This window comes from Sapajus apella, unplaced genomic scaffold, assembly GCF_009761245.1.
Source record: "Sapajus apella isolate SASKATOON/1434 unplaced genomic scaffold, GSC_monkey_1.0 scaffold81, whole genome shotgun sequence".
NCBI lineage: Eukaryota > Metazoa > Chordata > Mammalia > Primates > Cebidae > Sapajus > Sapajus apella.
The window spans coordinates 5,692,558-5,713,420 of NW_022437021.1; the positions used below are offsets into that span (position 1 = coordinate 5,692,558).

General features: G+C 40.7%; 1 protein-coding gene across 1 annotated transcript; it reads right to left on the reverse strand.

The window, feature by feature from the left end:
- Window positions 1–8,009: 8,009 nt before the first annotated feature.
- FZD1 (frizzled class receptor 1) lies at window positions 8,010–14,946 on the reverse strand. The gene has a single exon (XM_032252972.1). The coding sequence runs from the start codon at window positions 14,470–14,472 to the stop codon at window positions 12,520–12,522; it is 1,953 nt and encodes a 650-aa protein (XP_032108863.1). The 5' UTR covers window positions 14,473–14,946; the 3' UTR covers window positions 8,010–12,519.
- Window positions 14,947–20,863: the final 5,917 nt, after the last annotated feature.

The following is a 20,863-nucleotide window of genomic DNA, read 5'->3' on the forward strand; positions in this document are numbered from 1 at the left end:
CTTAAAAATAATGTATATTTGGGGATAACTATGAACATTTGAAATTCTTCTTCTTAAATAATTGCTTTAAAAGTCATATATTTTCAGATAAATTTATATATATATGTGTGTGTGTATATACATATATATGGAGGAAAATATACACTTCTAGCCATAACAGTATAGATAGAAGAAAAAATCTTGCAGTTGGTTTTTATTATGGATTAAAAATTACATTTTAGAGAACATTTTAAGGATATATTTGTAATGATAGGAAAATTTCTTCTCCAAAAATGTCACCATAACATTTTAAACTAGGGCAGGCATATTCATTATCTGAATTTGTATAAAACGCAACCCAGGCAAGGAAGATTTCTTTTCTTTTTTGACAAAATATTTAAATTAAAGATCGTGAGAAAAAGATTGTCTCTATAAATATGATGATGACTTCATAAAGAATTAAAATCTATAATCACAGCTAGAGATACATACTAGATTAAATCAGAGATGAGATGAACTATGTTGACTCTCTCTTCCAACCAGCCCCTCACTAAAGAGTAAAAATGTAATCACTTGACAGATGTGTTTCTGATGAAAGCCATACAATTATATCACCTGTAGTTTAAAAACAAACAGTGGGATTATATGTGTTCACTTGGGAGAAAAGGGTTGACATTAGTCAATCTCCATCTTTTTCTGTTCTATTTCTGGGACAGACACAAAACATGAAAAAGAGAAATGTGTATTGAAAAGACATATAGAGTAACAAAAAGGGTAGCAAGCCAGAGGATATGTGCAAAGACGAGGAAGAAAGATGACATCTGAAATACAAAGAAATCAGGTAGAGTTAGAGCATTAGGACTGATCTGCAGACCCTTTAACAGAAATTGGGGTAAAAGGAGAGGTGAAATCAATGGGGAATTGACCGCTGACAGAAACATACCTTGAGAGAATGAAATGGGGAACAGAAGAAATTCAGGAATCCACCAAAAAAAAAAAAAAAAAAAAAAACGGAATTGTAAAGAATGAGAATGTGGAAGGAATACTTCTAAGAGAAAAATCTTCTAGCTCCAACAGCTAAGCATAGATGTGGCAGGTAGAATAATGGTCCCCCAGCAATACGTATGCCCTCGTCTTTGGAATCTATGAATACATTACCTTACATGGAAAGAGGTACTTTGCAGATGTCATTAAGGTTAGGAACCTTGAGGTGGGAAAATTATACTGTATTGATTTAATCATGAGTCCTTAAAAGCAGGGAACTATTTCCAAATGGAGAGAATCAGACAGAAAGAATTCAAACCAATGATGCTGGCTTTGAAGATAGGAAACGTGTGCCATGAGCTATGGAATAAGCCTCTAGAATAGAGGAAATAAAGCTGGAAAAAATAAGGAATAGACTCTCCCTTAGAGCCTCCAGAAAGAAACAACAATGCAACACCTTGATTCTAGCCCAATGAGACAGGTGTCAGGCTTCTCACCTACAGAACTGTACAGTGATAAATTTGTGTTTTTCAAGTTTTTAGTAATTTGTTACAGGCGCAATAGAAAACTAAAACACTAGATCACAGAGGTGACCAAGGTACCAAAATGGCTAGCTACTCTTATATAAGGAAAAATACAATTACCAATCAATCTCTTTGATAGAAGTGCTCAATCCTTCTCAACTTCATGCATCAAAATATGTTCAGTCCATATCAGTTGTATCAAAGGAACATTTCATAATTGCTATGGAGTAAGTTCTCTTTGGCAATATAATCAACAAGGACAAACAAAGGACTCCTATAATTGTTCATTTTGTCATCAATCTAGTAGAGGAGTATATTTCTAAAGGGAAATTATCATTCTCTTTCTGGTCATGATTTAGAGTGGCCTCAGAGCTGTTGCCATGTTACCCAAGTATAAAACCTACCAATTAGGTCAATTGTAAAGAAATTAAATTGAAATTTAATTAGTAGTTCCCCCTTATCCGGAGGGGATACACTCCAAGGCTCCCAGTGAAAACTTGAAATGGTGTACTTCTGTATATATTATGTTATTTTCTATGTGTATCTATGATGAAGTTTAATTTATAAATTAGGCACAAAAACATATAAACAACAATGACTAATAATAAAATAGAACAATTAGAACAATACACTATAAAGTTATATGAATGTGGTCTCTCTCTCACAAAATATCTTATAGTACTGACCTCTTTTAAGATTGTGGTTGACTTTGGGCAACTGAAACCTCAGAAAGCAAAACCACAGATAAGGAGAGAAATACTATATAGTCATGCATTGCTTAATGATGGGGATATGTGCTGTGAAATGCATCATTAGCAATTTCAACATAGTGAGAACATCATAGAGTGTACTTACATCAACCTAGATGGCATAGCCTCCTGCACACCTAGGCTATATGGAATAGCCTATTGCTCCTAGGCTACCAACCTGTACAGCATGTTACTGTACTGTACTGAATACCATAACACAATGGTATTTTTATATCTTAAAGTAGAAAAGGAACAGCAAAAATACTGTACTATAATCTTATGGGACCACCATCATATGTGGTCTGTCATTGATTGAAACATCCTGAAGCATACATTAATGCATAGAGATGCACTTAAGCTTTAAAAGCATCATAGCTTTAAAAGATTGATTAATAAAGTACATTTGTGTCACTTAACCTTAAGGTTGCTCATTATCTTAATATTTTGTGTAAATAAGTCTTGTAAAACATGCTTAGCCTGAAAAGAAGCAGGAAAAATGTGGCATTAGTTTGCCTTATGCCGTTTCAATTCCCATCAGCAGTAAGGGTAAATGATAGAAGCAGGAGGAGTGAGGAGAGAGGGAGGTGGAGGAAAGAAGAGACAAGAAAAGAGGAAGGGAGGAGAAGAGGAAGAAAGAAAAGATATATGCAAGGTGAAGAAGACGAAGATGTGTAGCTAATCCTAGTGCTAAAAGTACCATTATATACTTCATTTCTTTGATTCCCCCAGCAGATGTGAATTAGTGAAAAATGATTATTTTAGGTAAATGGATCTGAGGCTAAAAGCTGGTTGGGATTCAAGCCAGTTCTTGCAAGTTTAAGATCCTTTCCAAGATGGCATTCGACTTCTCTGTCCAATCCTCTATTATCTTGAAATTGATTTTCTTTTTAGAGGAGAAGGAAAGGTCATATTTAAAATCCAGGGTTATGTCCCTGTTTGAGAGATCTTTCCATTCAATTCCTCTACTTACTCCCACCGGGGCTAGCCCCAGGAAAGAGTAGTTGGCTTTCATTTTCATTATATCCCTTTCCTTTTTCCCCCTTCCAATTCAAAATGACCCCAACTTGTCTACCTGTAGGATATGAGCCTTCCCTCTCCCAGCAAGATGCTCACATCTACCCAACTTGTCAACGAACAAATGGCCAACACAGCTCCTGGGTACTGTCCAACTGTGAGGGCTCTCAACCCAGAATGTCTGTCTGTGAATTTGCCACATTTGGACCTGAAACACACTCTTAAGCCCCGCTCTCCTCTGACCTCAGAACACTCCTGTAACAATTATTACTCTACTCCAGCCCTCTCAGAAGAGGGTCTTCTTTCTCCTAACTAGGACTTAGCCACTCTTCAAATGTCATTGCAGCTGCACTGCAGACTAATTCATATGAAATTTACCAGGTCTGGAAAAAATTCAAACAGAAAACATCCTGGGTGTACACAGGAGAACCCAAGTGTAGTGATAACATCAGAAGAGAGGTGACCAGGAGGATAACAGAAAGATCTCCGGTCATCTTGGAGATGACCAGAACATCCTTTTATAAAGGGGAGGCAGTCAATGCTAGGCAGAAGCCTTCAGACCCTCAACTTCCTCCTTAATTAGCTTAACATGAATGATGATTCTCACATTTTTACAGAGCTTCACCATTTATAATGGGGCTTTCATATCTATATTTCATTATTATCTCTATTTGATTCATTAGGTCCTGTGGGTCAGACTCACTCAAGGTCCCTTAAGCAAATAAGTTGAGACTAGAGCCCAGGTTTTCTGTCTCCCAGGCCAGAGTTCTTCCCCATACCATAACACCTGTAATTAAGCAGAGAAATATGTAAATGAAAATGGAAGTGTGGGGTATGAAGTATAACAGTGTAATACTAATAAACACCTTTCAGATATTTTTAGAAATTAAACTTGCTCAATGTTATTTACAGATTTTTTTCCACTAAAATTATGATACTACATGTCCCTGTCTAGATTTGAATAATAAAAGTTTTATTTTATTGACTGCTGTGAGTTGAACATTTATATACCCCCAAACGCATGTTAAAGCCGTAACCCTCAATATGATAGTGTTTGGAGACAGGGACTTTGGAAGGTAATTCATCTGAGATGAGGTCATGAGGGTGGAACTATCATGATGGGATTAGTGTCCTTATAAGGAAAGGAAGACAATGGTGGTCTTCTCTCTCCACCTGCATGCACTGAGGAAAGGCCATGGGAACACAAAGCAATAAGACAACTGTCTGCAAGCCAGGAAGCAGGCCCTCACCAGGAACTAAATCTGTCGGCTTCTTGATCTTGGACTTCTCAGCCTCCAGGACTGTGAAAATTAAATGTCGGTTGTTTAGGCCACCAAGTCTACAGTATTTTGTTACAACAGGCCAAAAGAGTTTGGACACTATGCAATATTATCAGGCTATTTTCATCAATCTACAAGAAAATTTGCAGGTCAAAAATAAAGCCTACCAGGCATGGTGGCTCAATCCTATAATATCAGGATTATGAGGCCAAGGCAGGAAAATCACTTGAGACCAGGAGTTTAAGACCAGCCTTGGCAATACAGTGAGACCTGATCTCTACAAAAAGTTTAAAAAATTAGCCGAATGTGGTGATGCACACTTGTAGACCAAGCTACTCAGAAGGCTGAGGTGGGAGGATCCCTTGAGCCTGGGAGGCAGGTGGCGGTGAGTTGTGATAGTACTGTTGCACTCCAGCCTGAGGGGCAGAGAGAGACCCTGTCTCAAAAAAATAAAAATAAAGTCCATGTTGTATACACAGTAAATCCATATTTTTCTCAATTGTACTTTACAAATTCAACATATTTCAGTATTTTAAAATGTATATTTGCAATTGTAATCATTCCTCCAAAGCAGGGCCTCTCAACTTTGGCACTTCGGATAAGATAATTCTTCATGGTCATGGCCTGTCCTGCTCATTCTAGAATGTTTAGCAGCACTCTTGGCCTCTATGCATTAAATGCCCATAACACTTGATATAGTTTGGGTGTTTGTCCCCCAAAAAATCTCATGCTGAAATGTGATCCCCAGTGTTAGAGGTGGGGTCTGGTGGGTGGTGTTAGGGTAATGCAGGTGGATCCTCCATGAATGGCTTGGTGCCCTTCTCTGGTAATGCACCAGTGTTCACTCTGTTGTTACCAGGAGATCTGGCTGTTTAAAAGAGTTTGGCACCTCCCACTCTCTTGTTCCCTCTCACCAGGTGATAGGTCTGCACCTGCTTTGCCTTCCACCATGAGTAAAACCTTCCTGAGGTCTGGACTAGAAGCAGATGTTAGCACCATGCTTCTTATGCAGGCTGCAGAAATGTGAGCCAAATAAATCTCTTTACTTTGTAAATTACACCTGGTTAGAGGCATTTCTTTATAGCTATGCAAAGCAAACTAAAACAGCACCCTTCAGTGCCCAGTTATGACTGTCCAATTTGTGCCCCACTATTGCCAAACGTCTCCTAGGTAACAACATTGTCCCATATTGAGAATTAGCTCTAGAGCCTAATGTGTAGTTACCTTTTGCAATAATTACATTATCTATGTGTCTTTTAAAATTCATTTTCATTGAGTTTAATTAAGAGATAGCAAGAATAGTACTGTGGTTTCAGCAATAAAGGCAGTGAAATTTCATGTGCATTTACAAGAAGGATGGCATTAAGTTCAAGAAAGAAGTAGATTAATTCTCATGGAAGAATTTCACATAGAAACGTGAAGGTCTACATTCACATTTCCAGGGAAACCCATTGTGAAATCCATTGTGAAGGATTGCATGGTCCACACCTTGCATTCTACAATTTTCAATAATCACAGTATAATTTTTAAGACTTAGTTTACTTCTTTTTTCTTCTTGTAGATACAACTTTCAATTTGGGGAAAGATATGGGTGTTAATCCTACTTACCTTTGAGAAAAAGTATGACAATTAAATAAACTGTTGATGTACAGCCATTTGGGGAAATCTCTGCTTGAGTTTATAATCTCATCCCAATGTACTATTTTATAATACATATATATATATACACACACATACACATATGCATATATATATACACATACACAAATATGTATATATATATATATATATATATATATATATATGCACACACACACACATGCAGAAGCCTGATAGTTCCTTACAATCTGATAAACTTTAACATCAAGTAAAAAAAAACAGTGATTTATTCCAAGGAAATACTTTCTGAGAGCCCTTTCTAAAAGCAGCTAGTTAACCTGATTTCATGAACGGGTTCAGTGGCTAGTTAGAAGCCTATATCTATGCCCCATTTCTTAGGGAGGCAAAGGCTAAAGGTGGAATGGCAAGATAATCAAGGTGGTTTGTTCCATTTTATCTTCATGTTCAACTCAGCTTCTGTTGACTGTTACTCACTGTGAAGACCAGTTACAAAGGGCTGTGTTAATTGACTTTTAATCTGGTAATTTAAAAGGTTACAGCCACCATGGAGGACTCCCAATGCTGGACCAGTGACCAACATGTAACCTTTTACTCTATCTTGTGAGAGCACAAGTTAATCCGTGGAATAGGGTTCCCAATCATCCTAGTTTGCCCAGGACTTTCTTGGGTTTACCACTTAAAATTCCCACATGCCAAGAAAACTTCCAGCCCTGGGTAAACCTGGACAGTTGGTCATTCTAACTGAGGGGCTTAGAGTTTTTGACAGAATATTTGGTGAAGTTAACTTTTTAAAATATTTCCAAGAGTTGGAAAGATAAGGTCAAGAAAAGTTCCCAAATCTGCTTTTTAAGAAAAAAATCTTTATAATGATCGCGTAGCACATGATATTTGGAATATGTATCTAACTAGCCTGTATGACTGCCAGGTATTTGCTACTGCAATTGTGAAGACAAGCATTTCCAAGGGCAAGAGAACAGTCTGTCTCAGAGTGCTTCATTTAAGCAAGGACACGCTGCCAACTTGAAAGGAAATAAAGGCCACACTTTTGTCTATGGGGGGATCCTGCAGTTATTCCCCTGCAAATTTAATTCAAACAGGTATTGAGATCTGAAACATGGAGATATCCACAAATTAGAGGATACTTGGTTTTTAAAAAGGAAAGAAAGAAAACCCAGGCCACAGAGAACTATATCAAAGCAGCAATAGTGGTTCCTTTTCATGTTAATCACTGTATTGCTATGAACATGTTTTGAAAGTCTATACTATGAATGAAATTTCTTGAGATCTTTTTTATAAAATACACAAAAATTTTAAAGCAAAAAATATTGTTTTCAGGTAAGTCAATTTCATCTTTTAAAAATGTGTGTGTAAAATGTACAAATCAGTGCTATTTTAATACTTTGCTTTTAGAATTATTAGTTATACGAATATGTCATTCAACTAATGTATTAATGATACTTTAAGAAAATGTAGTGCTATTTAAATTTTATCATTCACAAATATACCTCTTTCGAATACCAATGAAATAATTTATTTAAAGTAATCTCTATTGGAAAATTGTATTTTATTTTTTCAAGCAGTTTAAGGATCTGCTTGACTAATAACTGACAATGACCCACAAAATACTTTTTATATGTTCATTGTGAGATGTACTTATAAATTGTACTTGAACTTATCCATTACAATACATGAGAAATATTTCTTTGAGAAATGCTTTTGTTTGACCTCTTATTATGGTCCCAAACCAACCTATAAACAAATATCCCTAGAGGAGGTGTTATATTTGAATAGCAACCTGATTCTGTAATGGAGTAGAGACATTTGTTACCACAAATCATGATACAACTTAGAAAAATTAGTCTAGAGATTGTGTTTTAATTGCCGAGTTCTAAGCAAGCTGCTTTGTCACCATAATTGTTAAAGTTTAACATGTCCATTGTCAAAGGTATGACCAAGGTGAATAAAAATATGTAAGCTCCTAAAGTTTAAGGGCACTCTGAGACATAATTGATGTTCAAGTACCGTTTTTCAAATTTTAAGAGCTATTGGCATCTGCCAACATTCAAAACATAGATATATATCTTGGGAGTTATCAAAATAAACTTTACTTTGTTTGGTACTTCCCTTATAAGATCCCACTTCAAATGTAAGGACACTGAAATAAAAGCCTTGAATTTAAGATAGTATTGCAATTCCTTTTTAGTCATGTAACTAGAGAATTCTTGTGTATATTCCATGTCTTATTTTGGTTTGTATACATTAATCCTGCAAGCCTTTGACATTAGTGTATTCTGCAAAGTATTCAATGACTATATCACCAGTGTCCACCTCTAGACATACATATGACTCCATTTTGTTTCTAATCTCTCAGAGCCCAGTTACATAGACTATTATAATAAGAAATGTATCAGGGATATTCCATGCCATGACACTGGTTTCAATTAATTGTATGTGCATTAATTATATAAGTTGTGGCCAACAGCCAATAGATTAGAAAGCAATAAAAGAGTAGCTGAAATTGAACACAAACACACACACAGTAAATATGGCATCTTAAAAAAAAATTTATAATACCAAGGTTGAAACATGCTATTAGGGAAAGTGATCTGCCACCACCCAAGTCCTGAAATGATTTGTGATATAGTCTATTGTTTTTCTTAATTGGCCACCAACTCTTCACTATAGTCTCCTTTCCTACTTAAATGCTGGACATTAAGAGTGATACAACTATATCAGAAGGCTTCAGTACTTACACTAAATACAAAAGGACCAGGCCAGTAAACTCAGGCTGACAAATGACTACCATAGGACAAGCTGAAAAATCCAGACTGGCTCTTTTGCCTGTTTGACACTGGCTGACTCTGAAATAAAAAATATGACTCTCTGTCCTCACAAATTTTAAGTGAAAAACACTTTTTTAGAAAAAAGAGCTTCAGAAGTCTTTCATACTACTTATATATTTACTCCAAAAGCTAAATTAAGTACACTGTGAGGGGGGAAATGGACTCCATTTATAGCTGGTTTTTTAAAAAAATAGGCAAATCAAACCATCTGAAAATAGGGTTTGTCATGGAAACAGCATGCTAATGGGACAATATCCCAAGTAGCCTTATGGTTTTCCAGACAAGTCCTATTTTGCCACCAGCATTAAAAGAAACAAAAGAATACACTGGTTTTCTATATGCTACATCATTTAAAATAAAATTGTTTTCTAAAAACAAAGGCTGGGAGTGACTTAAAAATGCCTTCTAAAGCTATTTAGCCATAGCATGTAAAACCTTTCTGCATCAAATTTATAGTTATATCATGTTAAGGAAACCTACAATAAGACTGATTTAAAATATATTTTTGGATAGTAATTAATAATGTCAAAAACATGTTTTTCCAGAAATTATCTAATTGAACTACGTAGTGAGGAGGTATGTGTGAATTTGGCCTGAGAATTACTATTTTTTTTGTGTGTGTCTACACAATAAAATCTTCTCAGATATCTACTATATTATGTTAATGTAACAAAGAAAAAAGGAACACAAAATTGCATCTTGCAACTTAAAATCAGATCCTACATTTTTAGTAAGATTTAACTTTTTTTCATTTGCCTTAAAATGAATGATAACTTATAAGACAATTGCATTATAATCAGGAAAGTAACTCTATTGTATCAATGATCTTCATTTTGGTCCCTTGTTATTTTATCACAAAATGTTTTCATGGGAAAATTAATAAAGATATTTTTAACCCGTAAAGGTATTTGAGGTTTTCCATCTAGCATTTCCATTTCTCAAAACTGTATTTCCATATTATGAAATGTACAAGTAAACTTTACATCTCTATTTTATAAAATTAATGCAGATATACTTATGTGTATACTTATCTATATATACACATATATACACATACATAAATTCTGACTAAGAGTAGATCAACTAGATAATTTATCTGGAAAAGGTTCCTTGAACAATTTTAAAAAGGGGTCTTCAGAAGCAAACAAAAAAACAGCCTTATAAACCCAATTGCTGTTTAAAATGTTTATGAACATGTAGCCAGTTAACCACTTATTGATTGCCTATTTATGGTTCTGTAATATCCAAGATTATGGAAGAAGTAAAACAATATCTCAAAAATTATGAGAAAGGTGATGATTTAAAAATAAACCTCCATAATATAAAAAGTCATGTAAATTTATCCCTTGAAAGAAAAGAAAGCTTTAATATTAAAATTAGAATTCTCTTTTAATTCTCTGAGTAAAGAAATAATGTGCAAACTTCTATTTTCTACTGTCATGAAAACAGGTCTTTTCTTGGGACTTCACAAATGTCAATCATAACAATGCAAATAGAGTAATTCTTTGGAAAGACTAATCTGAGGGCTTAAGGGTAGACTTTTTTCATTGAATTCCTGCATTTTTATACTGTGGGATTGGCTATGAGACACTATAAAATGTAAAATAGTTCAGACAGTTCAAGCTCTATTATTTTCAGGCACAAAAACCATAATTTTGTACAAAACTTTGAATTTTTTATTTGCGAAATTAAAAATATGGTATTATATATATATAAACTTCTATTCCTCTATAAATATAGATGATTTTGTGATAGTGAACAGAATAAATGTATACCAAATTCAAAGACCAATATCATTTTTGGGTATGACAGACATAGATAAATTTAGGTCCTAAGTACCGGCATTTTGATAAATTCTTAAAGTTTTAAACAATACAGTCAGAGGACTGCTTTTCTCCTCTTTTTCACAGAGAACTAAAGTGAGTATTTTTAAATGGCTTTGAAAGATTTACATTTGACATATTTCTGTAAATCCAAAAGAGGAGCACACAGGATTTAATGCAGTACACCTGCACACATTTTCCCTTTAGCATGCATGCCCATATTTTATTTCAGGCGCTACTTCCCCATCAATTATTCCACCTTCTTTACCTCCTGAAATCTTACCAGGTTATTACTGGTGCTGTGGATTGTTCCTCCCTCAGAATGTGTTGCTGAATAATAATCGTAATAAAATGTTGAAAGTGTACAACTTTTACATTTTAAAGTTTCTGATATATGCCTCGTTATTTGATTAAAAATAATAAAACAGCACTTCATTTTGAGGAAGTCCATGACACTGAAATCTCCTTCAAGTTTTCAATTTCTGTTTACGTTTTGCTGTCTTGTTAAGGAAAGCAAAGATCGTCAACTCCTTAACAAAGCTTTCCAGGTGACCTCAACATTTCCACTTTACGGACCGACCGGTAAAAATCTAGGCGCAGGCTGTCCCATTCCTAAAGGCAGGTTGCCAGGCATCCGTATGCAATTAGAATTAACATTTTACAACCCCTATCTTCAGTTTCTTCCAACCCTCACAAAGCGTCATGCTTCTTCCCAAATCTCAGTAACCACATCTTTCCGTGACGCTGGCCAAACCCACACTAGGTTTTAGACGCTAGAGAATGAAATGAGCTCACCCCTCAAAAATCAGACTTCAAAAAGTTTGGCATTGGTTATCTCACTCACACTGTAACCAACTAAGGTGGGAGTAGGGAGTGTCTGGGCGTTGGAGGTGACCGTGGAGGGAGGCTGAGACTATCAGCGCCCACACCCGTGCGCCCCCACGAAGTTGGAGGAAAGTTCTGGACAGTTAAAAATCCGCTTCAGGAAGTCAAAGGGCTGGGCCTTCGCAATCCACCGCTGAGCAAGGGAGGAACTGGAATGTACCCAGGCCCACCTCCAGATTTGGAAGCTTTGTGGAGTTCTGTACCGTAAGATCCTACCTCGAGCCAGGAAAGGAAGGGAGGGGGCAGAAGGAGGAGGCGGGAAGTGACCCCGGCAGCGCAGCCTAGTTGCACCCCGCAGTGCTGAACTGGCCCTGGAGCTGGCGCCCAGCGGGCGAGCACCCGCGGCAGGGCGGGAGGGGCACGCGAGGACGACCGGGAGCGCTGGGCGGTTGCACTCCAGTTTTAGCTCCTCTGCAATACTCCGAAAAGAGCAAGAAGGAAAAGCCTCACATGGTTAAACCACCCTAAATAATTAAAAACTTCTGAAAAAGAAAAACGCGTGATCGGTCGTCACTTAAATACAAATATACTTACAAAAATCTTACACAGGCTATTTACAATCATAAAAGCGAACAGTCCTGGTACCAGAGTGTGAGGGCAAGAGTTCTGTCCATCCTCCCTCTGGCAGTCGGGCCCTTGTGTTCTTTTGCTTCAGGGACGGAAGCTTTTGCAGGAGCTGAGTTATTCAAGGGAGCCTGCGAAACAGCTGTCTAGTGAGGAAGCCTCGAGATGTCCGGCTTGGCACGAACTCCACGGGGCTGGCTTTGAGGGGTGGCTGCGCCCTGGCGGAGGCCTGGGCATGGGCTGAGCTCCGAGTCTCAGACGGTAGTCTCCCCCTGTTTGCTGTTGGTGAGCCTCGTGTAGAACTTCCTCCAGGAGTTAAGGGTCTTGCCGGACCAGATCCAGAAACCCGACGTGATGCCCACGATCAGCGTCATAAGGTACTTGATCATGAAGACCGTGAAGTCCGGGCTCATGGGCGGGTGCGGTGGGGCGCCTCCGCCCGCCTGGAGGTGAGGGCAGGGGATAGCGTAGCTTTTGCAGCTCTGGGCCACCCAGCTGCGTTCCCACTGGTCCCGGAAGGCCTGCTCGTAGAAGTAGCAGGCGATGACGATGGTGGCTGGCACAGTGTACAGCACGCTGAAGACGCCAATGCGCACCATGAGCTTCTCCAGCTTCTCGGTCTTGGTGCCATCGTGCTTCATGATGGTGCGGATGCGGAAGAGCGACACAAAACCGGCCAGCAGAAAGGACGTGCCGATGAACAGGTACACGAAGAGGGGCGCCAGCACGAAGCCACGCAGCGCGTCCACGTTGTTGAGCCCCACGAAGCACACTCCGCTCAGCACATCGCCGTCCACTTGGCCCAGCGCCAGGATGGTGATGGTCTTGATGGCCGGCACAGCCCAGGCGGCCAGGTGAAAATACTGTGAGTTGGCCTCAATGGCCTCATGGCCCCACTTCATGCCAGCCGCCAGGAACCAGGTGAGCGACAGGATCACCCACCAGATGGAGCTGGCCATGCTGAAAAAGTAGAGCATCATGAAGAGGATGGTGCAGCCCTCCTTCTTGGTGCCCTGCGCCACCGTGCGTGCCCCGTCCTCGGCGAATTTGTCGTTACACACCACCCGGTCCTCCAGCAGGAAACCGGCGATGTAGGCCACGGCCACGGCCGTGTAACAGCCGGACAGGAAGATAATGGGCCGCTCCGGGTAGCTGAAGCGCCGCATGTCCACCAGGTACGTGAGCACCGTGAAGAGAGTGGAGGCACAGCACAGCACTGACCAGATGCCAATCCAGGTGCGCGAGAAGCGCAGCTCCTCGGGCCCAAAGTACATGAGCCCGTACACCTTGGTCGGTTCACAGGGCGCGCCGCAGTCCTTCTCCCCCAGGAAGTGGTAGTTGAGATAGGAGGGCACCTTGAGGGCGCGCGGGCAGGAGAACTTGCCTCGCTCCGACGCGCCGGCGCCCCCCGGGAAGCCGCCACGGTGCCCTCCGCCGCCGTGCTGGGGGTTGCTGGTCCAGAATTCTGGAAGCAGCGAGGGCGTCGGGGTGCCCTTGTCGGACGTGTTCTGGCCCACACACAGCTCGCCGGCGCCGTGCACCGGGAACTTCTCGCACTTGAGCGTGTCTGGCCACTGGAAGCCGAACTTGTTCATGAGCGCCTCGCAGCCCTGGCGCGCGCGCTCGCACAGGGAGCGGCAGGGCGGCAGCGCCTGCTCCAGCACAGTGCACACGGGCGCGTACATGGAACATAGGAAGAACTTGAGCTCAGCGGAGCACTGCACTTTCACCAGCGGGTAGAACTGGTGCACCTCGAGGCCCGCATCCTCCTGGTTCGTGTGGCCCAGCAGATTGGGCATGATGGTCTGGTTGTACGCGATGTCCGTGCACAGCGGGATGGAGATGGGCTGGCAATAGCCGTGGTCCGGGATGGAGATGCCCCGCTCGCCGTTGTACTGCTGCCCGCTCTGCTGCTGCTGAGGCGGCGGCGGCGGCGGCGGCGGTTGCTGCCCTGGCCCGGGCCCCTGGCCTGGCCCCTGGCCCGCCGCCTGCGCCCGGACCCCCAGCAGCAGCGGAGCCTCCAGCAGCCAAAGCAGCAACAGCAGCTGGCGCGCCAACCGCCGGGGGTCAGCTGGGGGGCGGCGGTGGCCACCGGCGTCCCCGCTCCCCTCCTCCGCCAGCCGGGTGGAGAGCGCCCCGGCACAAAGTTCCCAGCTCGCGCCGCCGCCGGCGGCCCGGGACTTCTTAGGCGCCTCCTCCTCAGCCATACTTTCTCTGCTCGTCTCTTGGCGCCGCTCCGCTGGGGCTGGCAGGGGCACGGCCGGCGGCGGCTCCCCCTGCGGCCAGGGAGACCACTGCGCCGGTGCCCTCCGTCGAGCCCAAGCCTCGTTCGGCCCGCTCCCCCGGCTCCTGTTCTGCGTACCGCAGCCGCCGCCGGCGCGGAAACTTGCGATTCATGAAGCGAGGGCGGCGGGGAGAACCCGGGTGGCTCGGGCGCGCCGGGGTCGTGTCCCGCCTTCCTGGCCCTCGGCTCGGTGACTCCCGGCTGGCGGCGCCGCGCTAGTGGTCGCGGCCCCGTAGAGCGCGCAACTCTCCGCAGCCCAGCGGGCTCGGCTCCCCCCTGCGCCTCCGCCTCCTTCTCCGCCGCCGCCGCCTGACCATTTGTGTCAATCCCTCAACTCGCTCCCTCTCCTCTCCGTCGCGCGCCCTCGGACCGGTTTCCAGGCGCCCCGCAGTCTGTCTTTCACCAGGAGGGAGGAGCCTTGAAACCGACGCAGAACAGGAGGCTCAGGGACCGTCGCCCAATCGCGGCACCGGCTTCCCAACGCAAAGGGAGCCGGCCGCCTCCTTGCCAGAGCGAAAGCCAGCGGCGGGCTGGCGGGCGGGGTAGGAGGAGGCGGGAGGAGGAGGAAGTAGTGGTGGTGGCACTACTCAGGCACAAAGAGTAGGATTGCTATGAAGCGGGACAGGCTTGGTTGCTTTTGCTTTTTCAGAAGAAAAGGGCGAGGACAAGTAGGAGAATGGTCCCATATGCTGCTGGAGATAATGAATAGGAGTCGGAGGACTGCGGAACTTAGCTTTTCTTTTCTTTTATCCATTATCATGTTTAAAAATCCTGCTCTTAACGCTAGTTACCAACCCCAAACCGGGTGCTGCTTCCAGAACAGATGTCTTTGACTTAAGGAGCGCACGGTTTCCTTTGAGTTTGTGTCTGTCGAGGTTTTGTTTAAAATATTACACTAATAAATCCTCCAGTTCGCAGGCTGGGTTTGGCGGGCTTTGGTAGCGCCATTTCCCCAGCGGAGACGTTCACGGGATCGCTGTCAAATGAAACAAAACACAAACTTTGATGGAATTTAGAAAGTAAAGCCAGATGCGCCTTCTGCTACTATCATTCTTCTCGTAGCCAAACTCCTTTTTTTTCCCGCCTCCTTAATCAAGACAGAAAGAGAGGCAAAGGAAAACTATCCATTAAATTTTTGGAGAGAAAAACTTAAGAACCCGACGACCGAGGCGGCGGGGGCGCCTCTCCGGGATCGTCCTCGCCGCTCCAGACCGCAGAGGTGGCGCCGGCGGGAGCTGCAATTGCCGGCGCTGGGCCCGTGGGGAGCCTTTCTAAACCCTGGGGACGCCCAAGGCTCTGCTGGGAACTCCTGGGACCTGGGCCATTTAGGTTCCACAGGCTGGGCTGCAGAGCTGGAGACGCCAGTTTAACAAAACAAACAAACAATCTGAAAGCAAACAGCAAACTACACATTCTCTTCCTAATTCCCAAACAACATAATCCATCTCAGCAGACGCACATTAATGTTGTTTTCCTTGTAAGATTATTTTAAATGATGATTTGACTATGTGACTAAATCAGCTTTATCAGAAAATTGCCACTGGATTATTAATTTTTCGAAAGATTTTTTTTTTTTTTTTGGCCTGTGATCAGCTTCAATCTCAGTATACTCTTCTCCAATTATTTTCTGTCATTCATTTACACATTCATTTGTTTAATAGATACCAACCATCCATTGTGCTATAAGCACTCTTAGGTCATAGAGTATAAAATGAAGGAGACCTGGGCCAGCCCTAGAGGAGGGCACAGTACAATGGGGCACAGAAATGTGAATCACTTGTCACAGTGTCCACCCCAAAGCCAAAAGGGCACAAGGAGAGCAACCAGCCCAGATGAAATGGGGTTCTGACAGAGAGGTAGGTGTAAGGTGCAAAAGATTAAAGCTCAAATTCGCTTGAATTGCTGAAGGGGGCCAGAGAGGTGAGTGTAGCTGAGTCATTTTGAGGGGAGAAAAGGTTTTAGTCCAGACTAAAACGTTTGGGCCAAATTATACAGAAAATAGAGAACTATTGAAGTTCACTTTCCCCACATAGGCAGGGAGTGATTTCAGGGTGACTGAAAGAGGGCACCTGAGGCAGGCTGTCATTAGGAAGCTTTATTGATATATACATAAAGATTACTACTTAGGTGGGTGTTACTTGTACTACATACTAACACATCTCTGAGAATTTCACTACCTAGCATGTTGGTGTCTCTAAAGAAGGTGCAATCATATTGTTACCTGTTAAAGCAAAATGACATCTATTTGTCTCAGATACATATATTACTGTTTTTCAAATGTTTATAGAAGCAGTACATTCATAAAATGCATATTTGCTTTAAAGTATTTCTGATTGCTAGCATTTTTTTAAGCAACAGGTACTAAATGCACAATTATGTGAGCACATGTATGTGGGTTGACTAATTTATGACACATTTTGATATTGAAAAAGAGGTTGGGAAGCACAGGTCTCTTAGGTCCTTTGAACACTCACCATTCAATAAGTGTTCATTTTACCTCTGGCATCCTGGCCCCCAGGCTCCCAGGGACACTTTTTCTCTAGCCTTTCCACTCTGATGCTTATTCCTCTGCTAATGGTATCCCATGTTTAGGAACTTTATCAAGCCATCTCTCTCCTATCACTCCTCTCTTGGAAAGACTTATCTGTCTTGTGTTCCATTCCCTCAAGGTCATTCAAGCTGACTGGGCTGAGTGAAAAGTGAATTTATTCTGATGTGTTAATTACCAAGAAGCATCACATGTGTTAAGCATCCATCACCACCATCACTCCAAATCCTTCTCCTGCTCCCCTAAACAGTTAAGGCACAGAGAATATGGCAGAACACTCAGTTCTGTTTCTCAGAGTAGAAGACACTGTCTTGCTTCAAAAGTTGTTCTACTGAAATTCTTGAACTTGTTTTATATTCGACCTGACAGTGAAGTTTACTATGAGGAGGCTCAGAAGTACAGCCAGCTTCAAAAAGAGACATAGAAAGAGAAACTGTCATTCTTACCAGATTTTGAAACTACAGGGAACCAAAGATGTCATCTAGGAATGAGTTAATTTTCTGCAATCTACAATTAAGAATATTGGGCCCAGAAACATTAAGGGATGTGCGTCAGGTTAAATGGCCATTTTGGCTTGAATTTCATTAGAAGCTTATTTTAATCCTTCCTATATTTTTTGAGTAGCTATAGTTCTTTTTATCTTTTTTAAAAGTTAGTTTTCTGTGGAAGTTCTCCCTCAGTAGAATGTGTAAATGAAAGACCTTGTAAAATTTTTTAAAAATCATTTTCTGAGAGTTGTCTTCCAAAGTTAAAAAACCCAACAAACTGGATTTTTATTTATTATAGAAATATAATATTTAATTTATCAAAACTATGTAATACAGAGGAAGGTATTAAAATCAGAAACAATTCAGAGTTTTAGTAATAACAAAGGTCATGAAAGGAGGTCTTTTGGGGGCGGTAATGAAGGCAATGGGTAGCAAAATATTAGAAGAGAAATATGAGCAGTATATTTTAATAGAGTATAAAATGTACTATTTTCTCAAGATGTGGAAAAGTTTGAGATCCACAGATAAAAATTACTAAGTAAATATGAAATATTATGAACTTGGTAACAAAAATATTTCAGTTAGGGTCAAAACTATAAACATAACCCAATTCCTCCTTGATAATGTTTGGTCAAGCATCAGACTCAGTCAAGTTTTCTTATATCAAAGATCTTGTTTTATCAAGACTTTCCCAAATCTTCTGAAGTTTCTCCAGACTGCTTCTGTCAGGTTGAATGTGGATAATTAGCAGGGAGATCCAGTTCCAATTACATATAGTTGAGTGTACACAAACACACAAGCAGTTAGGTAAATGCTCCATGCGCAACCTGAAGGATCTTAAGCTTTTAGGTGAGTTGTTTTATTGCTGGCTTGTGGGTGGCAGGGTTGAATTGTCTGTGTTGAATAATAGAGGTTAACACAGGTTAAGACTATATTTTTGAACACCTACTGTGTATACTTGGTATTGTTTTGCACGATGTATTCATATATCGTGTTGCTTAAACTTTGAGGAAGATGCTAATTATCTTACCCTTTTTTTTTCTTTTTCTTTTTTTTTTAGAGATAGGGTCTTACTCTGTCTCCCAAGCTGGTATGATCAGAGGATCATAGTTTGCTGCAGTCTCAGACTCCTGGGCTTGAGCAATCCTCCCACTTTAACTTCTCTAGTAGCTGGGACTACAGGTATGCACCATCATGCCCATCTAATTTTTAATTTTTTTGTGGAGACAGGATCTTGCTATGTTGCCCAGGCTTATCTCAAACTCCTGGGCTCAAGCTGTCCTCTCACTCAGCCTCCCTATGTTATCTCCTTTTAATAGATGAAGAATCTAAGGCTCAAAGCAATTAGGTAATTTGTTTAAGGTCCCATAGCCAGAAAGAGCCAGAGTGGGGCTTGTGTCTGACCAAAGTCCATGGACTTCCAGTGAGTAACACTATGTAATCATGCCCACTCAAAAAATTATAGAAGAAAATGTGGTTTCTGGGAGTACATCAGGTGATTGCTCAGTATTTAACATGGTTTTCTATTCTAGGATATATAGGCTAGGGGCTTAAATGCTGGGATACACTAATGAGTCAGAGCAGCATTTTCTAAGCTATGTTCTGTGAAATACAATATCTTCTCCAAAGGTGTTTTTAAAATAAATTTGTTCAAATACGTTTGGAAAAAGGCCATATTCTATGTCCTTATCGGAGATTCAAATTAGCCTAATATAATCTCTGAGAAGTGCTGAGTTTAAGAACACTTTCAAGCTTTTGTCTGATTTAGTATTTCCCACATTTGGAATAAACACACACACACACACACACTTGGAATACAAACATATATATATACATACACACATACATAGGCACACATATATATTATACTGCATCATTATTTTGCTTGACATTAATGCTCTGTGAGATTCAACTTGGAAAAATGCTGAATTAGGCCTATATTTTGAATTTTTATTTTATAAGGTTGGACTCACCTCTGTATTACTTTTGTGTGTCAAGTGTAGAAAGTGAGAACTTGGCCTGCTATGCTTTTATTTCTTGATTCTTCTTGAATTCCTAGTGAAGGGATGTTGATTTGTTAGGGGGCTGATGTGATAGAGAAAACTCAGGCCATCCTATTCCCTTCTTTCGGGGTGGCACCGCCTAGGCATCTATTATATTGTCTCTGTCCCAGGGACACATTAGGTATAACCCTACTCAAGCTTTCAGCATAGTTCTCTGTCTTCTTTCTTCTTGAATTTCCAACCCAGAAATTACTACATAAGCTATTTCTTATCTTCCAAAACATCTGTATTCTTCTGCAACAATTTTAAAAATGAATGTCTTTTCTTTCTTTGTTTCTTCTTTCATTCTCATACAAATCTGCTCTTGACATTGGTAAAATAGTTCTTGAATTCATTCACACACAGAGGCTCAATTTGTAGACTCTCTTTTATATATATACACACATATATATACACGTATATATATGTATATATATACGTGTATATATATATATATTTATCTTTCCCTAAAACCACTTATCAAAAGAAATTTTCTGTGTGATTATCTTGACTTTTATCTTATAGGGTACTTACAGCTGATTGATATTAAGTTCCTAAACTAACATCATTTGAAAGTCAGCCATAATTTGTTAGAATTTACCTTCTAAACATGGAAAGATGCAAAGGTTTAATATAAACGGGTGTGTTCAGTAGTTCTAAATATGAATCATAGATTATTTGTACACAAATCTCACAAAACACATTTTTTATTAAAAAAAAATGAAAAGTATGAAAGGGGAAAAAAACACCATCACTGAATTTTCATCAAGGTAGGATAATAACCCCAATTTTTTTAATAAAAGGATTAAACTATAATAGAAAATTTTGCTAAATACATTACTTACCATGAGTTTCACGCAAAGACTGCATATAAAGAATGTGTCATTACTCTGCTTTAATTAGTGCTGTTGTCATTGTCATTGTGCAATTGGAAATAGTGCATACTATCTGGGGAAACTTCTGCAAAACATACAGGCATTTGTATTAGATTTACAATGCAGTCATTCTTCAAGGCCCTGGGAAAGAAATATAGATGAGCCCTAGTAAATTAAAACCTTGTGCCTCATGTGCTTAAAAAGGCCTCTCTGATTGGCTAAGATGTGGGGAGCTGAGTTTGCAATCATTTTGGTGCAGAAATAAATTTTAGGTGAATAAGTAAAAATTGTGCTTCTGTAAGTGAACACTTCTTTCTTCTAGATGATTTGCTTGTGTATGGGGGAAATAATGTTATGCATT